The 22,074-nt window shown below is 45.3% G+C and overlaps 1 protein-coding gene across 1 annotated transcript; it reads left to right on the forward strand.

Moving 5' to 3' along the window:
• The first annotated feature begins 1,443 nt into the window (after positions 1 to 1,443).
• Positions 1,444 to 1,839, forward strand: SYCN (syncollin). The gene has a single exon (XM_018576949.1). The coding sequence runs from the start codon at positions 1,444 to 1,446 to the stop codon at positions 1,837 to 1,839; it is 396 nt and encodes a 131-aa protein (XP_018432451.1).
• Positions 1,840 to 22,074: the final 20,235 nt, after the last annotated feature.

Consider the following 22,074-nt stretch of genomic DNA (forward strand, 5'->3'; position numbering starts at 1 on the left):
CTGTTTTCCAGTTAGCTTTTCAGCCTGCACATTCTTATAAACACATTGGGGAAACAGTGTACTGAGAAAATGTGCAGCAGCACTATTATTGGGAGGAGTTTAGCACTAGGGGCATGGCTTAACACCAGGACTGCAGAGGCTGTACCATAGGAATGTTTTTTGTGGCAGCATGAAAGGACAAATGCTCCGACTTACATTTATGTCTAGATTACTTATACCAATCTGTTACTTTATATCTTTCTAGGTCTCTGCAGAGTGTCTACAGAGTGACGTTCTGGTAAACCTTATCTGGACTCTTATTGAAGATGTGGGTTTGGTCCTTCCCGGGAATCATCATCGAGGTGCGCAGCAAGGAAATGCGCCAGTCACCCCCAATGACCAATCTTCAAAGAAACGTAAAGGAAAAAGAAAACACAAAGGCAAAAAAACCAAAGCAAAGACAAAACCAGCTGCACAACAAAACATATAACCACTGCGCAAAAAGAAAAAGAAAAAACAAAAACAGGTCTGAAGAAGACCCAATAAGCTGCCGTTTTAAACAATTCCTAATGTGAATGGATATCGGGCTCTGCCTGGTTCTTTCTTAGAGACTTACATGACTTGAAATCTACCTTATCTACCGTGACTGAGTGTTATATTTGCATGCAAAACTGGAGCAGACAGAATCTGGAGCACTTGCCTATGGCAACCAATAAGCTTCTATCTTCAGTCTGTTCAGTTAAGATTGGAAAATGAAAGAGAGAAGCTGATTGGTCACCATGCACGGCTGCTCCAGGGATTATGTCTGCTCCAGTTTTGATCAATTCCTCTCAATATGTTTTTATATTGTAATAAGTTTATGATATATATTTAATAACTATGGATATATTTTATTGGCAGAGCTACAAAAAGCAGCCCACAATGAACCCCTAAAAATGTTTGGGAGTGTGTATGTGTGTGTGTGAATGTCTGTGTTTTAATAGCAAATTACCACGCAATTGCACCTACTGTTCGTTCTGGTGCAGAAAGTGTGAGAGGTGTGTCGCGTTGCAATTCATTTGAATGGCACCCCAAACACACCTCCCACAGTTTGATTACTTGCACCGGAACATGCGGTACTGCAATGCCGTGCGTTCCAAGTAAGACTGTGCAAATAAATAGCTAAGTGCAGTTCTGAGGGACCTAGTGGTTCTGACAATAGCTGCAGAGCATTACGCCTGGGTCTAGTGTTTCGCAAAGCTCTGCACAATATTGGCATTATATTTGCTGTAATCATTCACGGATTCATTTTCTGCCAAATGATCTGCACCAGGTGGCATTATTCCTGAGGTAACCTTCGCTTCACCTGTGTTTGCCTGTGGGAAAAGCGCAGACGGAGGGCTCTTAGGTTGCCAAGATCCACCTTCGCCTGCCAGGCCACTGCACATAAAGACTCCCACACCTCCCTCCTGCTAACAATCAGCCATGAAGCTCCTGTGTGTCTACATCCTGCCCCTGCTGGTGGCCCTGTCCTGGGCAGTTTGCCCCTTGCCGGCTGAGGTTAAAGATGATGAAGGCAACAAGCTGTGCGCCCGCATGTACGCCGACAGCAGTGTCTACTATGAAGATTGCTGTGTCGGGGATTACCTGGACGTCAAGCCCGGAGAGGATGTGCCTTACATTGCCTTGAGGTTCAACAACCGCGTCTCTTCTTTGGTCGTGGCTACCCGATGTGAGCTGACTGTCTGGTCCAAAAAGCCAAAGGATGGCGTCACCAAGAAGTTCAGCAACGGGTCCTATCCACGGCTAGCAGAGGTCAAGAAAGGGCTCCTTGGAAGCTGGGATGACTCCATCTCATCCTACTATTGCAAATGTAACTGAGAGAACATGGGAAGCCTGCAGGACCTTCTGGGACATGAGGAGCCCTTAGGAAGACGTCGTCCACCATCCTACCACCTTCTGTATAATGATAACCATTCTTTGAATCGGCAATTAAAGCCTCTGAAAATGCAGAGTTGTCCTATTTCTGTCTATCAGAGGGGTGGAAGTTTAAAAAAGAAGGGAGTTTGTGGGGTAAATGGGCAATGGAGACCCAGGAGAGTGGGTAAGGGTGAGTGTGAGGTTTTTCTTTTTGCTTTTTGAAGCCCAACTCCTGTCAACACTTATTATTATATGTTAGAGCAGGTTTTTATTGCCATCTGTGTCCCTACTAGAGGGATGTCTCCTCACTTGCTATTAGTGCAGACATGGATGGGAAATCTCACCAATGGTGGTGCAGACAGAAACTCACTTTAGGTAGACTGTGGAAAAGTTAGAACTTCTCACAATGTTTGCATGTGTGCCTTCCTGTCCCAGTGACAACTGCTCCCCTCATTTCTTGCACCGGTATCACAGGGACAGGAAACAGATGGCGCTAAGGAGCATAAGGAAGAAGTATTTATTTCCTATGCTCCATCTAGTGGCCATAATGTGGTATTTTTCTGATATTACATTCGATCTGAAAAGAAAATTTACCATTGAATTTAGTTTTTGCCTCCATTCGCACAGAACGAATATACATGCAGTTTTGCAGGACAATTTATTTTTATAGTATCATAGTAGGTAAGGTTATATGTAAGTGTGTATGTGTGTGTATCTGTATATACTTGGCTCTATTAGTTCCTATATCCTTGTATATTTAGTGAACTAAGAAACTAATCTAAAAGTTTCTTGAATGTATCAATGCTATCAGCAGATACCACTGACTGTGGAAGGGAATTCCATATTTGCACTACTCTAGGTCTGCAACCAACTAATCGATTAATCGATAATGATCGATAATGAGAATAGTTGTCAACTATTCTCAGTGTCGATTAGTTGGTTGGATCTCCTAACTCTCTCCTCCACGCTGGAAGGATAGCACAGCAAGCAGTGGGCGGCTGCAATAGCCAGCCTACTGTTGGCTATTGCAATTTGAAATGGCCAATATCAGGCTGGCTATTGCACCCGCCCACTACCTGCTGTATTTACATTCAGCCGCCGTCTGCGGAATCTTGCCACTGGCAGCTGTCATTCCCGGGCTGAAGCTATTCTGGCGCCATGTGCTTACAAAACAATTATTTTAAAAAAATTATAAAAGGTGGGGAAAAAGTCATTTTCCTTTTTGGCCTGGCAAATTCTGCTGCGGGAGGTGCGTTGCAGTGCCATTCATTTCAAACGCGCCTCCCACCCACAGTGTGATCGCCCGCACTGCCGTGCACTCCAGTACAGTGCAAGTGCAAAACATTGTGCATGCAGTTTTATTCTAAAGAAAACTTTATGTTTCTAACAGTGCATTTGTGTATTTTATTTTAAATTAAGGATGGTGTTCATTTTATTTTTTATCCAATTAATGGATTCATCGAAAAAATAATCGGCCAACTAATTGGTTATGAAAGTAATCATTAGTTGCAGCCGTATGCTACAGTAAAAAAAAACCTCTTGCGCAATCTATAATTAAACCTCCTCTCTTCTAACCTCTTGTTGTGTCCTCGTGTCATATTGGGATCCCCATTAAAAACTGCAATCAGGTCCCCTCTTAAGTGCCTCTTTTCTAAAGAGAATAAGTTTTATTTCTGGAGGTGATCTTCTAAATACAGCCCTTTGTGTGATTCATTTTCTTTAGCCCATAAAAATCTGTCCCTTCAGTGAAACGGCCCTTAGGTTATTCTTATCCCATAGATCCACGTTCCGTAGACACACATTTGGGATATTTCATCTTTTGATGGGTCACTTCTCCCACCGATAAAATTTCAGAGATCTCTCGTGATTGCACATTCAGGAATAGTTGAAGAACGTCACCAGCGCACCAAAGCAGATGGTTACAGCCATAGGCGTCGCTACAGGGGGGACAAGGGGGGTCAATTGCCCCCCCTTTTTTTTGCCTTCCCCCCCCCCCCCCCACTGACCACCAGAGATCCCGCACTAACCAGCAGAGAGCCTGTACTGACCAGCAGAGAGCGCCACTGGCCACATGACAGTCTGCATTGGCCACCTGAGAGCCTAATTAAGGAGCCACCTCTGCTACACCCGCATGCACTTGTCAAACTCTCTGGACCCCTGGTGAAAGCCTGCACAGCCCACCTGAGAGCTCACACTGACCTCCTGAGAACCCACACAACCCTCCTGACACCCTGGAGACATCAGGCGGCGAACCCGGAGCAACATAGATTCTGTAGTTTTATATTATTCTGTATTGCTGGGATTTGTAGTCCTCTATAGCCAATACCATTCTGCAATGCTGTACAATGTATTTCTGAAATTTATAGTCCTCTATAGCTGGTGGTATTATTCTGGATTACTGTATAATGTGCTGAGATTTGTAGTCCCTCTACAGCTTGGAGTTAGTGGCAGAACTACCAGGGTCACAGCAGTCGTACACGTTCACAGCACTGACGAGGCATCCCTCCACTACCAGTGTGTTTTAACTTTTCTCAACCCATACATTTATCTACCGCGTCACTTCCAGGTGTGCATGAAGAAAGAGGGTCATGGAAACATATGATTAGGATGACTTGGCCCCACTGGAAGTGACACAGTCGAGAAAATGAATAGGATCGAGAAAAATGATAGAACCCTGACTTTGACACTGGTGACGTTCTTCAACTATCTGCATGTGGCGGTGTTCTATCGAAAGCTCCAACTCATCTAAATCTCCAACTACCTCACTGCCTGTGTTCTATCGAAAACTCCAACTCGTCTAAATCTCCAACTACCTCACTGCCTGTGTTCTATCGAAAGCTCCAACTTGGCGAAATCTCCAACTACCTCACTGCCGGGTACTTGCAAGTTGGAGATTTCGACCAGACAGCGACTGGAAAACACAAAGACTGACGGAGCTCTGTACAGTTGCATTTTAACAATATTCAGCAGGTGGCAAACTTGATGAGTATTCTGAAAACGCTATGCGCGCATGCGCACCGCAACTGTACAGAGCTCCAGTCTTTCTGAGCACCGGAAGTGAGGTAGTTGGAGATTTCGATGAGTTGGAGCTTTTCGATAGAACAGCGGCGCCATCCGCAGTCATTTTGAGCAGCCGCATGTATATCCCCATGGGAACCCCGGTAAGGTGTGCAGCAAGGATCATTTCTTTTGCACATTCGGACATGACACAGAACTGATTTAAAAAACGTCCATTTTTTCCTGTATTTCTTTTATTTCAGAGCGTCTCCAAAACGTAGAACAATGCAACCAATTAAACATAATCACATGACCTGAACAGTTTGTCTGACAGGTGACATGAAGGTAGTGGGGATTAAGTATGAAAGCCAGTGCAAATTAAAAAAAAGAGGAGTAACCAACAGCAAGCAGCCAACCTCCATGTCCAGGCAAAGGGGCTCCAGGAAGCCGATATTTCAGTCTAGTATCTATGCACATTAATTGTATTTTTCTTGGCGACTCCAGAGATGGTTTGCTGTAATTTAAAATGACTAATTCAGCAGTGTGAGTGAGACTCCTGGTAATGGTCAGACTGAATATATCCCACTTCCGGAGTCTGTGAATGACATAAGAAGCTGGAATGGAATTAAAACCACCATCATCTACGCTGACCTCAATCTGCTTTGGGTGGTCTGACGTTTTTATAAGACAGCTACCCTGATATTATGATACTGGGTGCCAAACAGTAAACCGAAATTTGCAAGTGTATAAATCAGCTCCTTTACCTTTAAAGCTGAACTCCCGCCAGATATGTATCTATTAAAGGTCATTAAAATATATTTTGAAATTCTGCCAGTGTAAGTACATGGATATGGCTTGGTTTCAGCCTCTCTTAACGCCCCGTGTGGCCTCACACAGACTGGGAGAAGAAGGACTGGCATGAGAAGGTTTACTGTGTGCACAGGTGCTGATGAGGATCATGCTGACAGGCGGAGAGAACAGAGTGAGCAGAGGAATAAGCTTATCAATCTGCTACAGCTCCTTCATTGGCCTGGGAGAGAGGTGACCTAGCTGTATTACTTAAATGCAGTAGAGAACAGGCAAGTCACCAGCTTGGCTTTGCTGTCTGGCAGAGCTGTGTAAATCTCCGGAGTGGAAGGAAAGGGGATACAACATATTTGTCAGGTAAAACAATACTCAAATGTATATTTCAGCCGTGTGCTTGTCTGGAGTTTAGCTTTATCACCAGAAGCCTCCATTTAGAAGACCCCAGCCCAATTTTATGACATGTCTACCATAGCTATGATTGCTGCAGTGTGTAGCTGGGAGTCAAAGACACGAGCTCAGGGTCAGGCTGCCCATTATTCACTCCATGTAGCTCAGCACAAAGCCGTTGTCACTGTTATAACCTGGGGATGGAAGGGGGAAATGGCTCACCAGTCATAGCGTACAGTATACACTACAGTCCGGGGTGTTATAAAGACATACAAGAATTGCAGGTATCACAGTATCCTGAATAAAACATTTATCCTTTACACACTCTATTTGCACCAGTTTTCACAGATCAGTCCAATTGTATTCACTTCCTGATATATAATGTGCTTGTAACCAGAGGAACCAGACGCAGGACTGCCACGCACCTCCGGTGCATGACGCCATTGGGGATAGGACAGCTTTGTGTCCCTATCATTGAATATGAGATGACTGTGTCACATGACTCTCCTGATGTCACCATATTGTCCCCTAATATTCATCATTCTTCAGTGTCACTTCACCCTCTTAGCTGGACGAATAAAGTGCTGTCAGCTACCCGCGTGCGGTGGAATCCCAGCACTGACAGGTCCTTGCTCTTGTGTAAGAAATGAATATAACGAACTCCGGGGCCATAGGACTTGAATATATGGGAGACCTGAAACATAAAGAGATGATCATGAACTACCATCCTGAAAATGTGGAACAGCACGCACATCAAACTGGGGAAGTCACATCAAAAATGATCTTACAATATGGCAAAAGCAAACTATATTTTCCCTTTAAAGTGTATGTCTGGCCAACTTTTTTTTTTTGGGGATAGAGTGGCGAGGGATGAGAACCCCTGTCAGGATTTTAGTGCTATCATCGCTTTGTTACAGAGATCTTTCCTGATTTTCTGCCATGGTGATGAGGGATTTATTAGACAGGAAGTAAAGGAAAAGCTGCAACAGGGATACAGACAAGAACAAATTGTTACATTGTAACAATTTTTGTGATTGCGCAGTTTGTCTTCCTGATCTGTTACCCCCTTCAGGGGTCCACAAATCAGGACTGTCCAATCAAAATAGGCAAAGCAGGAATATCTGTGAAAGGAAGAGATTAATGTCTGAGGTTTACAGTTAGATGTATTCAGTAGGGCAAAGTGAAGTGACCCAGATCAACCAATGAAAATTAACTTGACCGGTAAGAGGAATTCTGGCTGGTTGCTATGGGTTACTGCTCTGTGCACTGTACCATTGTACTTTTTTATGGGATGGACCCAGTGGGTGAGATAACAGGCAGCACAGGACACAATCATATCTGAGGCTCTCCTCCACACTCACCATGTTCCACCCCTCAGGCTCCCCGCTCATGTCATTTTCTGGAGTCAGGTCTAGATGAGAGAGCACGGTCTTCTTGTCCTCTGCTAGCAACTTGACATGCAGCTCATACACTTGTTTGTGGAGCTTACTATCCTCATACCTGTAGAGAAGATGTGAATGAGATACAGAATGTATTATATTATGAAATATCCATTGAATCGCACAGAGAAGAACCTCAGCAAGAAATGCTTTATTCATGACACTGATTTCTATAGCACCAGGGCTGTCATTAGAAAACATGGGGCCCCATACAGCCTACCTGACAGACCCACCCCGGGATCTACTACCACCTCCCTCCTTTACGTCATCCCTCTCCTACCACATCCTCCATACACATCATCCCTGTACCACCACCTTCCTCCTACACATCATCCCTGTGCCACCACCTCCCTCCTACACATCATGCCTGTGCCACCACCTTCTCCTACACATCATCCTTGTACCACCACCTTCCTCCTACACATCATCCCTGTACCACCACCTTCCTCCTACACATCATCCTTGTACCACCACCTCCCTCCTACACATCCCCCCTGGACCACATGTACCACCACCTTCCTCCTACACATCATCCCTGGACCACCACCTTCCTCCTACACATCATCCCTTTACCACCACCTCATCCTACACATCATCCTTGTACCACCACCTCATCCTACACATCATCCCTGTACCACCACCTTCCTCCTACACATCATCCCTGGACCACCACCTTCCTCCTACACATCATCCCTTTACCACCACCTCATCCTACACATCATCCTTGTACCACCACCTCATCCTTCACATCATCCCTGTACCACCACCTTCCTCCTACACATCATCCCTTTACCACCACCTCATCCTACACATCATCCCTGGACCACCGCCTTCCTCCTACACATCATCCCTGTGCCACCAACTTCCTCCTACACATCATCCTTATACCACCACCTCCCTCCTATATGTCATCCCTGTGCCACCACCTTCCTCCTACACATCATCCCTGTATCACCACCTTCCTCCTACACATCATCCCTTTACCACCACCTCATCCTACACATCATCCTGGACCACCACCTCCCTCCTATATGTCATCCCTGTGCCACCACCTTCCTCCTACACATCATCCCTGTATCACCACCTTCACCCTACACATCATTCCTGTACCACCACCACCACCTTCTCCTACACATCATCCCTGTACCACCACCTTCCTCATGACAGATGTTGTTGTCACATCTCCCGCTTCCACTACAGGATATCCAGTGAGCTCAGCCATGGTAGCTGACAGATAGTATAAAGCCACATATTCCTTTATGGCATCAACTTTCTCAGAGTTACACATAAGCAAAACACTAAATATTCTCAGCAGCATTGTGTGTATGATGTTTACATCACTCTAATATACTGACCAGTCTAAGACATAGATATCAGGTTGGTAGGAGTCCAGTAGTTCCGGCCAGACACCTTCAGACAACAGGTCCACCATCTGTTCCTTCACACACCAACTGAAGATATCAATCACATGTCAGTCTAAACAGACTTGGACTTTCTTACAGTTTCTTTCTTTATATGCGTTCAATAATTTTAATGAATCAGTAAAAGGATTTAATCTGAATGATTTCACACTACTGTGAGATTTAACCACTTGCTGAAGAAGAGATTTTCAGTAGCTCCACAGAAACACTGGATTCACAATTAAATAATGAAGACTGTCATTGCTGACCTGCATCTGAAAATGCTGCCTGCTTGGCTGTTATACTGACCCTCTGGTTTCAGTATTTTCTGAGCGAGTGACCTGGAACAAGTCTGCAGAAGGGGAAAGTCAGAGGTCCTTATCTGTATATTTGATCGGGGTCAGTGACAGTCAAGCAACAACGATCAACAATGGGATCCTCAATTTCTCTAACACAACAGGATTCTTTAGATATTATTATTATTATTATTATTATTATATTTTATGCTGCAGTATCATTTTTGACCACCAGATGTCAGTGCAGTGATATCTGTAGCCCATTCAGTGACTGAGGTTGAAATGTTCACCTGTGAACTACAAATAATATGTGATGCGGGATCTAAAAGTTAAAGCTGTCATAGAGTGAAAAATATTTTCTTACATAAAGAAAAAAAAGTAGTATACTATTTTTTTTTCATCATGGATTTTAGAAAAAAAAAAAGAAAAGAAATAGTCACATCTATGCATGCATGTTATAGGAGGGTGCAGGCTCTTCAGCAATTGAAAATCTTCAGCATGCTTGTAAATAATTTGACATATTGGTTAGATTTTAGCTGCTAATAATGGCAATATTTTGACTACTGATTTCCCATACTGACCTGTAGATAGGCAGATAACACACGACTACCCCAGGGGGGATTTTGCTGTTGTCCACTGGGATCTCCTCCGTACTTATCTGCCAGCCGGTAAAGTTTCCTGAGGAAACACATATGTAGAGAGAGAGAGAAATCAGAAATGTACTCTGGCTTTAATAAAGGTGTCATGGGAAAAATACTTAGTCTGCCATTGCTGAAAAAATGCTAGCTATGCTGCTATCATGCTGGTCCTCTGGCTTCAGTACATTCTGAGGCATTGGACCTGGAACTAGTATGCAACAAGTAAAGTAAGCATTCTTATCTGTATTGGTGTTTTGTGTCAGTGATTGAAAAGAAGGTTAGCAATGGCAGTCTTGGTACTGGAGTGGTATGCAGTCCTTTGTACAGTTCTCAGGTGTCTCATTTCCTTCAGACTGTAAGCTCCTGTGGTCACAGGCGTGGTCCTGTTGTGTTTCATTGTATTGTAGATCATTGTATGTCTATTCTGTCATTTCCCCACATTGTAAAGTGCGGTGAAACATCATGTGGCTATGTCAATATAAAGGACAGACACACCCTTGATATAAAAGGATTGTTCCCTTTCTACTGGCAAAATAAACCACCCATAAAGTAGAAGTGAAGCCAATTTCTTTGTTTGGTTTTGGATACAGTGACAGAGGGCTACAGCCCCTGTCAGCTCTCCTTTGTCATCTGTGTCTCATGGAGGAGATTATGAATATCAATAAGGGAAATCTTACCCAATGATCCATGCACTGTCAGGACTCTTCATTGGTTTAGTTGGGTGAGGGCAGTGAGTACATGCTCCAAGAAAAGCTATCAAGGGGGTTGAATGCTCCTTTTACTACTTGACATACTAGGAGTGAGTGATTGTGAATGTGTGGAGGAGCACTGAAGGATCAATAAAGACTTACAGATAGCCCCTATCCCCAGTCCTCCTTTGCAGTAATTGTCGCTGTCACCCCATGAATGGTCTTCTAGATCAGCTTTTCTCAACCACGGTGCCTTGGCATGTTAGGATGCCTTCTGCCTTCCTCAAGGGTGCCTTGAAATTTTCGCAGTGTCATGCCTGTGTCATGGTGTAGGCAAGCTTCTGATGTGAATGGGGAACTCTGATGTAAAAGGGGGGTGCATGATGTGAAGGAAGGGGGGTTTCTGATGTGAAGGGGATGGAGGCTTCTGATGTGATGTAAGGAAGGTTTCTGATGTGAAGTGGATGGAGGCTCCTGATGTGACGGAACGGGAGGTTTCTGATGTGAAGGGGATGGAGGCTACTGATGTGAAGGAAGGGGGGTTTCTGATATGAAGGGGATGGAGGCTTTTGATGTGAAGGAAGGGGAGGTTTCTGATATGACGGGGATGGAGGCTTCTGATGTGATGGAAGGGGAGGTTTCTGATGTGAAGGGGATGGAGGCTTTTGATGTGAAGGAAGGGGGGTTTCTGATGTGAAGGGGATGGAGGCTTCTGATGTGATGGGAGGGGAGGTTTCTGATGTGAAGGGGATGGAGGCTCCTGATATGACGGAACGGGAGGTTTCTGATGTGAAGGGGATGGAGGCTCCTGATGTGACGGAAGGGGGGGTGGGTTTCTGATGTGAAGGGGATGGAGGCTCTTGATGTGATGGAAGGGGGGGGGGTTTCTGATGTGAAGGGGATGGAGGCTCTTGATGTGATGGAAGGGGGGGGGGTTTCTGATGTGAAGGGGATGGAGGCTCTTGATGTGATGGAAGGGGGGGGGGTTTCTGATGTGAAGGGGATGGAGGCTCTTGATGTGATGGAAGGGGGGGGGGTTTCTGATGTGAAGGGGATGGAGGCTCTTGATGTGATGGAAGGGGGGGGGGTTTCTGATGTGAAGGGGATGGAGGCTCTTGATGTGATGGAAGGGGGGGGGGTTTCTGATGTGAAGGGGATGGAGGCTCTTGATGTGATGGAAGGGGGGGGGGTTTCTGATGTGAAGGGGATGGAGGCTCTTGATGTGATGGAAGGGGGGGGGGTTTCTGATGTGAAGGGGATGGAGGCTCTTGATGTGATGGAAGGGGGGGGGGTTTCTGATGTGAAGGGGATGGAGGCTCTTGATGTGATGGAAGGGGGGGGGGTTTCTGATGTGAAGGGGATGGAGGCTCTTGATGTGATGGAAGGGGGGGGGGTTTCTGATGTGAAGGGGATGGAGGCTCTTGATGTGATGGAAGGGGGGGGGGTTTCTGATGTGAAGGGGATGGAGGCTCTTGATGTGATGGAAGGGGGGGGGGTTTCTGATGTGAAGGGGATGGAGGCTCTTGATGTGATGGAAGGGGGGGGGGTTTCTGATGTGAAGGGGATGGAGGCTCTTGATGTGATGGAAGGGGGGGGGGTTTCTGATGTGAAGGGGATGGAGGCTCTTGATGTGATGGAAGGGGGGGGGGTTTCTGATGTGAAGGGGATGGAGGCTCTTGATGTGATGGAAGGGGGGGGGGTTTCTGATGTGAAGGGGATGGAGGCTCTTGATGTGATGGAAGGGGGGGGGGTTTCTGATGTGAAGGGGATGGAGGCTCTTGATGTGATGGAAGGGGGGGGGGTTTCTGATGTGAAGGGGATGGAGGCTCTTGATGTGATGGAAGGGGGGGGGGTTTCTGATGTGAAGGGGATGGAGGCTCTTGATGTGATGGAAGGGGGGGGGGTTTCTGATGTGAAGGGGATGGAGGCTCCTGATATGACGGAAGGGGGGTTTCTGATGTAGAGAGTGCTCTCGATGTCTTGATGTGAAGGGCGGCTTGTAATGTGAATGGGGTTCCTGATGTGCATGGGGACCTCTGATGTGAAGAGGGCTCTTGATGTCAAGTACTCGTACTCTCCCAAATGCTCCGATACCTTCCCTGATACCGGGAACTTCCAGTCAGAGGGAGAATTCTTCAGGCAGTGCTGTGAGGAAACATAGAGCCAGCTTCCCGGCCAATCAGGAAGCTGGGCGGCGGGTAATGACTCAGCGCCCGCCTTCCTGATTGGCCAGGAAGCGGGCTCCATGCTATTTGGCTGGCTTGATGCTGATTGGCTAGGAAGCTGGCTCCGTGCTAGCAGAAATCTCGGTATCGGTACTCAGTATCGGCGAATACCGGGATATAAATATTGGTACTCATACTTGATACCCAAAAAAACGGTATCGGTGCATCCCTATACAAATTATAAACATACAATCAAAAATCAATTCTAAGATATATTGTATTAAACCCGATCTCAACTGAAGGGGATCAGCTTGATTCTTTGCAGTTTAATTGGATTGCACAAGATACAGTATGGTGGAAATCATGGCATTGCAAGGAACCTTTGAGGGACCTTTTGGTTGCTCGTGTTCTTTGGTTTGGCATTCCTGTCAGCAAAAGACCAAAGAACTAATGGCAGGAAAGTGCAAAAGGAATGCATAAACAGCCCAACTGGAGGAACATGAGTAAGGAGGGGGACAAAAATGTAGAGTAACCCATTTGCCATGATATGCTAGAAGGTCCCCAACATAAACCAGGGATCGCCCGGATCTATTAGGAAGCAAGCAACACCCCTGTCAAATCCTGAGCTGGCCAAACTGATTTTACTCATCACTAAAACACTTTGAAAGAAACTCATTGTGACAGTTTGTGTTCTTCCTCTGATACATTGGGTGTGATCAGCACAATCATAGAAGAAATCAATCATCTTCTACAGGTAGAGACCTGGAAAGAGGAAAAACTTGTTGCGTCCTCTGATGGTTGTACTAACCTAATGTCTCCAGGGGCTTCTTCTCAGGAGGTGTGTCAGATTCCTCTTGTGGAGGAGGCTGGTTGGTGGACAGACCTGATAAAACAACACACGAATGAACATACAGGTTCCAGCCTGCCTGGTATAGAGACAGATGGAAGACATAGCGTGAGAGAGACGCGGGAGGAGGAGGAGGAGGAGGAGAGTACACAGAGAAGAACTTCACACAGATATATGGAAGGTGTCATTGCCAAGTTTTAAAGCTGCAGACTCCACAGCTGTCTTCCTGATCCTCACTTCATTAGCTAGAGCTGTCATGATGATCCTAATTTTACTAGTTAGTAGTCACTGACCTGGAACAAGCAAGGAATAAGAGAAGCCTGACAAGGATGAACTCCCATCCTGCATACTTGTTTCAGATCAATGACTCGCTAGGAAGGAAAGGCAGGGATTTGGCAGCCCAAGCAAACCTGCCATGAAAAAAACACAGAGGCTTCCATTGTTGACCCGTTCTTCTAAAATGTTAGTTGCCTGGCTGTTATGCTGATCCTATGACTTCACTGACCTGGAACACATATGCTGAACCTCCTGACTTTCTCTGACATACAGATATGCTTTAAAGGGCATGCACAACCTTTCCCAATATACTTTACATACATCAAAGTTAGGTAGATATGTAAAATGTGAGCTTCTTGTAAATAATGTTATCAATATCTGTATGTTTTTTGGTTTCTGTGTTTAATTTGTAAATATATTTGCACATGGGCGAAGCAATATTTGTTCATTACATATGCAGACACTGCTTCCTTCTTTGCAGTGCTACACAGTGGTTGTGTTTTATTGCTCCTTCTTACAATCTAAGTCCATGAGTTGGCTGATTCCCTGAAAACAATGCTCTCCCTGTGTGGCAGATCTCTTACTACAGCAATGCTAAGCAGTCAGGGTGTCATTGCAGCAGCTTATCCACCCTACAAATCATTATATTTAAAACAAACATAAAAAAGAGGAAGTACACATGAAAAACCACCGCAAAGCCCAAACTTCCTCTTTTATTTTGGATAGAGCAAGGAAGGGTGAGAGCCTGCCAGGTTTCATTTGCCTTCTAAATAGGAAGATTTCAACCCACTTTCTGTTTTTTTGGATAAAAAGTAAATAAAAATCTCTCCAATGGGACCACACACATTTTACATAGAGTGAGGAAGGGTTAGAACCTGACAATCTTTATATTGTTGCCTATGACATTCCTGACTATAACTCTTCATTTCTTGTATGCGTTTCACAGGGACAGGAAATGAGAGTAAATTTCCACAACGAGGACACAGCACTCAATACTTGACACAAGTTCTAACTCTTACCCATTGGTGGCTTCATTGCAAACATTGCCTTGAGAGGAACCCTCTCTCCCATTCATACTCCAGGTCATTGTACCCAGAAAAAGAAAGAAGAAATGACTGTGCTCAGCATGTAGCCTAGAAGGCCCAACGAGCTGAACAGAACATACCTTCTGGATTTGGGCTTTTCAGAAAGTTCCTCCCAAAGGGTTTCTTCTTGTAGGCGTCTCTCCAGTTGACATTGTCAGGGATGACCACTGTCCTCTTCTTTAGACCCCACATCTTGTCACAGAGCTCTAGCCAGCCCTCAGCTGTGTCAGGTTCCTTCTCCACCACTGGCACATGATCCGCAGTCTGTTGACAGGTCTGGTTCTCCTTCAGTTGTTCTTGGACTGTTGGCGCACTTCTATCTTTGAATAGTGGTGGTTTAACTTGTTTCAGTAGTTCCAAAAGTATCTCCTCCTGTGTGGGATCTGTTTGTTCCTCGTGTGGGGTCTGCTGGTGATCACCTTTTTTTGCAGTGTCAGTCTGCTCCTGAGGTGTCTCTGAGTTTTTCCTTTGCTTCTGAAAGGTCTCTTTGTTTACTTCTGGTTCTTGAGCAGTCTCTGAATGTCTCAACTGCTCCACAGAGGTCACTGTGTGTTGTGCTTGCTCCTTAGGTATCTCTGAGAATTTTACCTGCTTCTCAGAGGTCACTGTGTGTTGTGCTTTCTCCTGAGGGATCTCTGAGGGCTTTGCCTGCTTCTCAGTGGTCACTGTGTGTTGTGCTTTCTCCTGTGGGATCTCTGAGGGCTTCGCCTGCTTCTCAGTGGTCACTGTGTGTTGTGCTTTCTCCTGAGGGATCTCTGAGGGCTTCGCCTGCTTCTCAGTGGTCACTGTGTGTTGTGCTTTCTCCTGAGGGATCTCTGAGAATTTTACCTGCTTCCCAGAGGTCACTGTGTGTTGTGCTTTCTCCTGAGGGATCTCTGAGAATTGTACCTGCTTCCCAGATGTCACTGTGTGTTGTGCTTTCTCCTGAGGGATCTCTGAGAATTTTACCTGCTTCCCAGAGGTCACTGTGTGTTGTGCTTTCTCCCAAGGGGTTTCTGAGAATTTTACCTGCTTCCCAGAGGTCACTGTGTGTTGTGCTTTCTCCTGAGGGATCTCTGAGAATTGTACCTGCTTCCCAGAGGTCACTGTGTGTTGTGCTTTCTCCTGAGGGATCTCTAAGAATTGTACCTGCTTCCCAGAGGTCACTGTGTGTTGTGCTTTCTCCTGAGGGGTATCTGAGAATTTTACCTGCTTCCCAGAGGTCACTGTGTGTTGTGCTTTCTCCTGAGGGATCTCTGAGAATTTTACCTGCTTCCCAGAGGTCTCTGTGTGTTGTGCTTTCTCCTGAGGGATCTCTGAGAATTGTACCTGCTTCCCAGAGGTCTCTGTGTGTTGTGCTTGCTCTTGAGGGATCTCTGAGAGACTCACCTGGTTCTCAGAAGTCTCTGTGTGCCCTGCTTGCTCCTGAGGAGTCTCTGAGCATTTGGTTTGTTCCAGAGATGTCTCTTGTTTCTTTTCTTGCCCCTGAAGGGTCTTTTTGTCTTCTGCTAGTTCCAGAACACTCTCTGTGTGTTTCTCTTGATCCCTTGTATCTGTTTGTTTTATTTCTCCCTGAGATATCTCTGTGCTTTTCCCCTGTTCATAAGTCGCATTTTTATTTCTCTCTTTTTGCCAAGCTGTCTCTTTGCTCTTCTCTTTTTCCAAATATATCCCTTTCTCTGGTTTTTCATCAGTCCCTTTGTGTTCATTCAGCCCTTGACAAATGTTTTTGTGTGTCTCTTGTTTGTCAGATATCTCCTGATCCTGAGCTGTCTCACCATGCTTGACTATGTCCTCAGATGTCGCTAGAGGTGTTGGGGTTTCTTTTGCTCCCTCTTTGCATGTTCCTTGCTCCTGAGATGTCTCTTTATGTTTCTTAGTTGTCTCTTTACTTTTTTCAGGCCCCTGTGCTGTCACTTTGTCTTTATCTTTTTGCTGAGCGTTATCTTTGTTACTCAGATGTTCTTGATGAGTGTCTTTTTGAGTTTTCTCTTCTTCTGTAAGAACTTTGTGGTCTCTTTCTGTCTGTTTAGTTTCATTCTTGGCTTTTTCCTGATTTTCGAAGCCAGGATTGCGGTCTGTCTGATTCCTGGTCTGCTTCTTTGAGTGTTTCTTTTTTGTTTCCTTTTGTATCCCTTGTTTGTTCTGTGTAGCTTCTTTATGAGTCTCATCACCACTTACAGTCTTCCCTGTGTCATCTTTCCAATTGTAGTCCCCAACCATCTTCTGTCCACCTTGTAGACCCTCCTCAGGCTGTCTCACTGCACTCAGGCCTCCAGCTGAGCTGTCTGAGCTCTCCTCTTGCTGCGTACCGTCACTCATCTTGTCTGCTCTCTCTCGTCTCCTAGGTGTTATTAACCTGATGTTCCTCCCTTCCAGCAACCAGGTGAGGAGGTGTGTTAGGATGAGAGCTGTGGAGAGTAGGGAGTGTCAGCATAGAGGCGTCATCTCCTCCAAAGTACAAGCAGAACATTATTTTTTGCCGATCCACAGGTAATTAGAGCAAGAGCGCTCCACTCCTGAACTCACTGAACAGAATCCGTCACTAAGCAAACACTTCTGTGATTACGCCTTGAAGCAAACACCTCAGACTCATTTGCTGCATACTAGTTCAGGGGAAGCAGAGCTAACACAGCTCAGGGAGCTACTGCCCCAGAACTTGTGTGCAGCACATGAGTCAACAATGCAGCTTCCTTTAGAGTGTAATTACACAGGTGTTTTGCTTTGTGACACAGGACCGGAGGATAACTAAACCTTCCCCAAGTCATAAGCTGGCCATACACCTATAGATTATCTGCAGATTTTCTATGGTCAGATGGAAAAAGTGCAACAGATTCCTCCACCTACGCTAAACTGTGTGCATGGAGGAATCTCCCACTGGGCCAAGCTTCAGTATCTTGCTAGTTGGCCCCGCAGGCTCTTAAAATACCTGAGCAATGCCTGCATCCAATCAGGTTGTTCAGGTATTTTGGGGCCGGCTAGCAAGATACTGAAGCTTGGCCCAGTGGGAGATTCCTCCACCCACACAGTTTAGCGTAGATGGAGGAATCTGTTGCACTTTTTCCATCTGACCACAGAAAACCTGCAGATCATCTATAGGTGTATAGCCAGCTATAGTATGTTGGCATTTCCGTTACTAATGGAAGCTTCAGCAGTACCTGCACTAAAAGCTAAGAATGACATTCCTGCAGGTGAAGGCAGATTTGTAATGAAAGCATTTTGTGGATGAGGGAGGAAGCACTGTTGGATGGAACTCCGTCTCATAACGAAGGAGGGAGCACTGTTGGATGGAACTCCGTCTCATAACGAAGGAGGGAGCACTGTTGGATGGAACTCCGTCTCATAATGAAGGAGGGAGCACTGTTGGAAGGAACTCCGTCTCATAACGAAGCACTGTTGGAAGGAACTCCGTCTCATAACGAAGGAGGGAGCACTGTTGGATGGAACTCCGTCTCATAACGAAGGAGGGAGCACTGTTGGATGGAACTCCGTCTCATAACGAAGGAGGGAGCACTGTTGGATGGAACTCCGTCTCATAACGAAGGAGGGAGCACTGTTGGATGGAACTCCGTCTCATAACGCTGGTTGGTGCTCAGGATATATAAGGAAGTGTAGTAGTGTCACATAATAGCATCATTTCCAGCTCCGGACCCCAGTTTGCAGAATATATTTCCCTACTAGATTGTGCATCCAAAAGCAAATATGAGGAACGGCTTTTCACATTATTATGTTAGAATTTGGTGTTTTGTGTTGAATCATGTGCTGTCTTATATACAATTTGCGATTTACAAATCCCATCGTGCCTCTGGGAGTCATGCCTGTGGCTTTCAGAGTCTTGCAATGCCTCGTGGGACTTGTATTTGCACAACAGCTAGAGTGCCGAGGTTGTCTACCCCTGCTTTAGTGGGTACCTACAGAACTGACCTAAACAAAAGGTCTGAGGGCTAGTTCACACCGATTTGGTGCCAGAACGCACTGGATCGCATCCTGGACGGCTCCCTGTGTTCAGGGGCGGGAGGGGGCATGGCGGTGCATTGAAGTCAATGGCACCACAGCCATGCCCCCTGGCCGCAGTGCGATCGCCCGCACCAGAACGCGTGGCACATCAACTGTTTGTGGTGTGAACTAGCCCTGAGGGGTGTGGAGGGATCTTATATTTTAGCAGACTCAGTGCCAGTTTTTCTTACTGTATGAATATTTCCACCTGGTCAGGTTTATAGTCGGACAACCAACACATTACTGCACAGAACAAAAGCACGATTGGATAGACATCAGACACAAAATGGATTTTATGTAGAGCTCACAGCTACCGTACCGGCCAATAACTCCACTGACTTCTTCAAGTAGTGTTAGCAGACCTAACCTGTATAAAGGAAGGTGACATTGGTGTTTGCATTGGAAATTTCAGTCATCGTAGGCAGTGTCCCCTCCCTGTTGACTCATACTGGCATTACTCACCTGGCTGTGTGACACTCTCCACTATGGCTGATGGCTACACCCTTAAAGAGAACCTGTACTTGCCACAGAAAATGCAAGGTGAAGGAGGTATTGGAGATATGGCAACCGAAGATGCCCCACTGTTTCATTAGTCTACCATTACAGGAGGGGTACCCCTAAATACTGAACACTGGAGTGATTAAAAACTTACACTTTACCTCTAGCAAGGTGCCTTTTACAAAATCAGTACTTGCAGAGAATATTGAACATTTAGGGTCAAAGGTCAGTACTTGTGGCTCTGTATCCCCTCCCCCCCCCCAGTTCCTCATCAGCTGAAGCCATTGCTACAGAGAAGTAAAGCATTTTACTTGCATGATTGGTGTTCGAGTTTTGGTGGGCCAAATCGGACAGCCGATTATCTTTCCCTTTATCTAGCTGATTTGTCACCTGGGGCAGTCACAGCTATTTCAACAGTGACCAGCCAGCACCTGGCCACCATTGTTTAATATTGTTGGTCCACATTTATTGGGATGGGTTATGTCGCCCACATGTAGATGGACAAGTGTTAGGATTTTTAAGACTATAGCTGGCCATACACCGCAAATTTGTGAGCCCTGTCAGCACCCTTCCATTCGGCATCCTTTGATCAGAAATCGGAGTAGCCGGTTGAAACATTTTCAGGTGAACACTGACAGTACCTTATGAAATGATAGTTTCTGTATTCTGCTCTACTGATCAGCAGGAAAACTAATTCCAGTGAAAACATTTAGAAGTCTGGCTCATTTCCTCTTTGGAGTAAGGAATGTGACAGAGCTGGGGCTTGTATGAACATTGTATTGATGGTTTCATATTCAGGAGCACTCAAACCATCTGAAAAAAAGACAGGAAGAGAACTGAACCCATCAGGCTGATGTTGTGCTGGCCATACACTTTACTATGCTTAGTCTAATGGAAGAATCAAATCTACAAATTGAATATACAATATGGGAATAAGTGATCTGATCAATACGCAATCGTTTTACTTGATATGAAATAATGGTTCCTGGGGGAAATTCAATCAGATCCAACCAAACTGATCTTTTTAATCTAAAATAGGGGTGCACCCATACTAGTATCAGTACCGATATTGAGTATTTGGGTGAGTACTAGTACTCGCCCAAATGTTCCCAATACTTATCCCGATACCAGAACTTCCGGTATCAGGAAGCTGGGTGGCGAGTCATTACACACCGCCCAGCTTCCTGATTGGCCAGGAAGCCAGCTCCATGCTCCCTTGTCCCCCAGGGATCATGGAGCTAGCTTCCCGGGCCAATCAGGAAGCCAGGCCGCGAGTCATTAGATGCCTCCCAGGTCACAGTCAGTCAGAACTCGAGCTTTTCCCAACAAGAAAGTGCCATGCGCCCAATCAGCGGCAAGCCAGGCATTCAAAGCCCCACAGCTCCATGTAAACAAAGGAACGGGAAGAGACAGGATAAATGTAATTTACCAAATATAGGGATGTAGCCATATAAGGCCAATGATGTCCCTGCTTTCTGCCCCTTTGCTTACGTCAGTTTGTGGGCGGGGAATTTCCAGTGCACAGCTGATTGGGTGCCACAGAAGAAAGTTCCTTCCATGTTCAAGAGGAGCTCCGGGTTCAAAGAAGCTCAGGTTTAGACCTGGTTTAGCCTCAACCTGAGCTCATCCCTAGTGTTAACACACCACAACAGACTGCATATGTCTAGTTAAGCATTTCGTTAGAAAAAAAAAAAATACACACACATTAGAGCCATTTTTGTGCAGATACGTCAGCGCATCCCAGGTTTCTTTCCTCCCCACTGAGCGCTGCTCTGTGTCCCAGCAGGGAGGTGAGAAAGTGACAGCCGGACGAGCGCTGCGGGAGGAGAGCGCTGTGAGCGGCCGGCGTCTCTCCTCCCACACTGCTCAGCCGCCTATCAAGGTCCGGCAGAGCGATGTGGGGGCGGAGACAGCGATGTCACAGGAGGCTGGGCTTTCCTCCCTGCTCCGCTTGCTCAGCCTCCTGTGACAGTGGAGAGCAAACACTCAGTGATCGGTGATCGCTGAGTGTTTGTAGATAATTGAGGACATAGTATGGTTATTATATCCTCAATTATGAATGAATGGGAGTTCTGTTCTCAAGTTATCAATGAACAGGAACACTCATAGAGGATTCCTGTTCATTGATAACAGGGGATACAGAAAAAGAGATTGAGGACTCTGTGTCCTCAATCTCTTTTTCTATTTTAAAAGGGAAATATCAGGGGTCTGTTTAGATTCCTAATATTTCCCCGAAGCCCCAAAAAAAGGTAAAAAATAAAAATATATTTAATAAAAAAATTAATGAATAAATAAAAAATATATTTTTTTTAAAGTTTATAAACAAATAAATAAAATTTTGTAAAAATTTGAACAAATTAAAATAAAAACATTTTCATTTTCGGCCTGACAATTTTTGTTATTTTGGTGCACCTCTAATATACACACAGATATACACGCACATATACATACATACATATATAAATATATACACACACACAAAAGACACAAAGAAAGAAAGACACAAAGACATTTGTTTTGTTCAAAACTGTATTTGTAAAACTAGTAGTTCATCTATTTCAGCTCTGTCCAAACCAAACAATGCAAAATACAGTTGAATTTGTACAAATCAATTGAAAAGCAGAGATCCTTTTTATTTCAAGTCCCTCAGAGTCACAGCATATTTCAGTCTCCAGATCAAAATGCAGGCAAACTGCA

This window comes from Nanorana parkeri, unplaced genomic scaffold, assembly GCF_000935625.1.
Source record: "Nanorana parkeri isolate BGI_ZX_2015 unplaced genomic scaffold, ASM93562v1 scaffold80, whole genome shotgun sequence".
NCBI classification, from domain to species: Eukaryota; Metazoa; Chordata; class Amphibia; order Anura; family Dicroglossidae; genus Nanorana; species Nanorana parkeri.

Coding starts and splice junctions, on each gene's coding strand:
- SYCN (XM_018576949.1), top strand. CDS start 1,444: ATGAAGCTCCTGTGTGTCTACATCCTGCCCCTGCTGGTGGCCCTGTCC.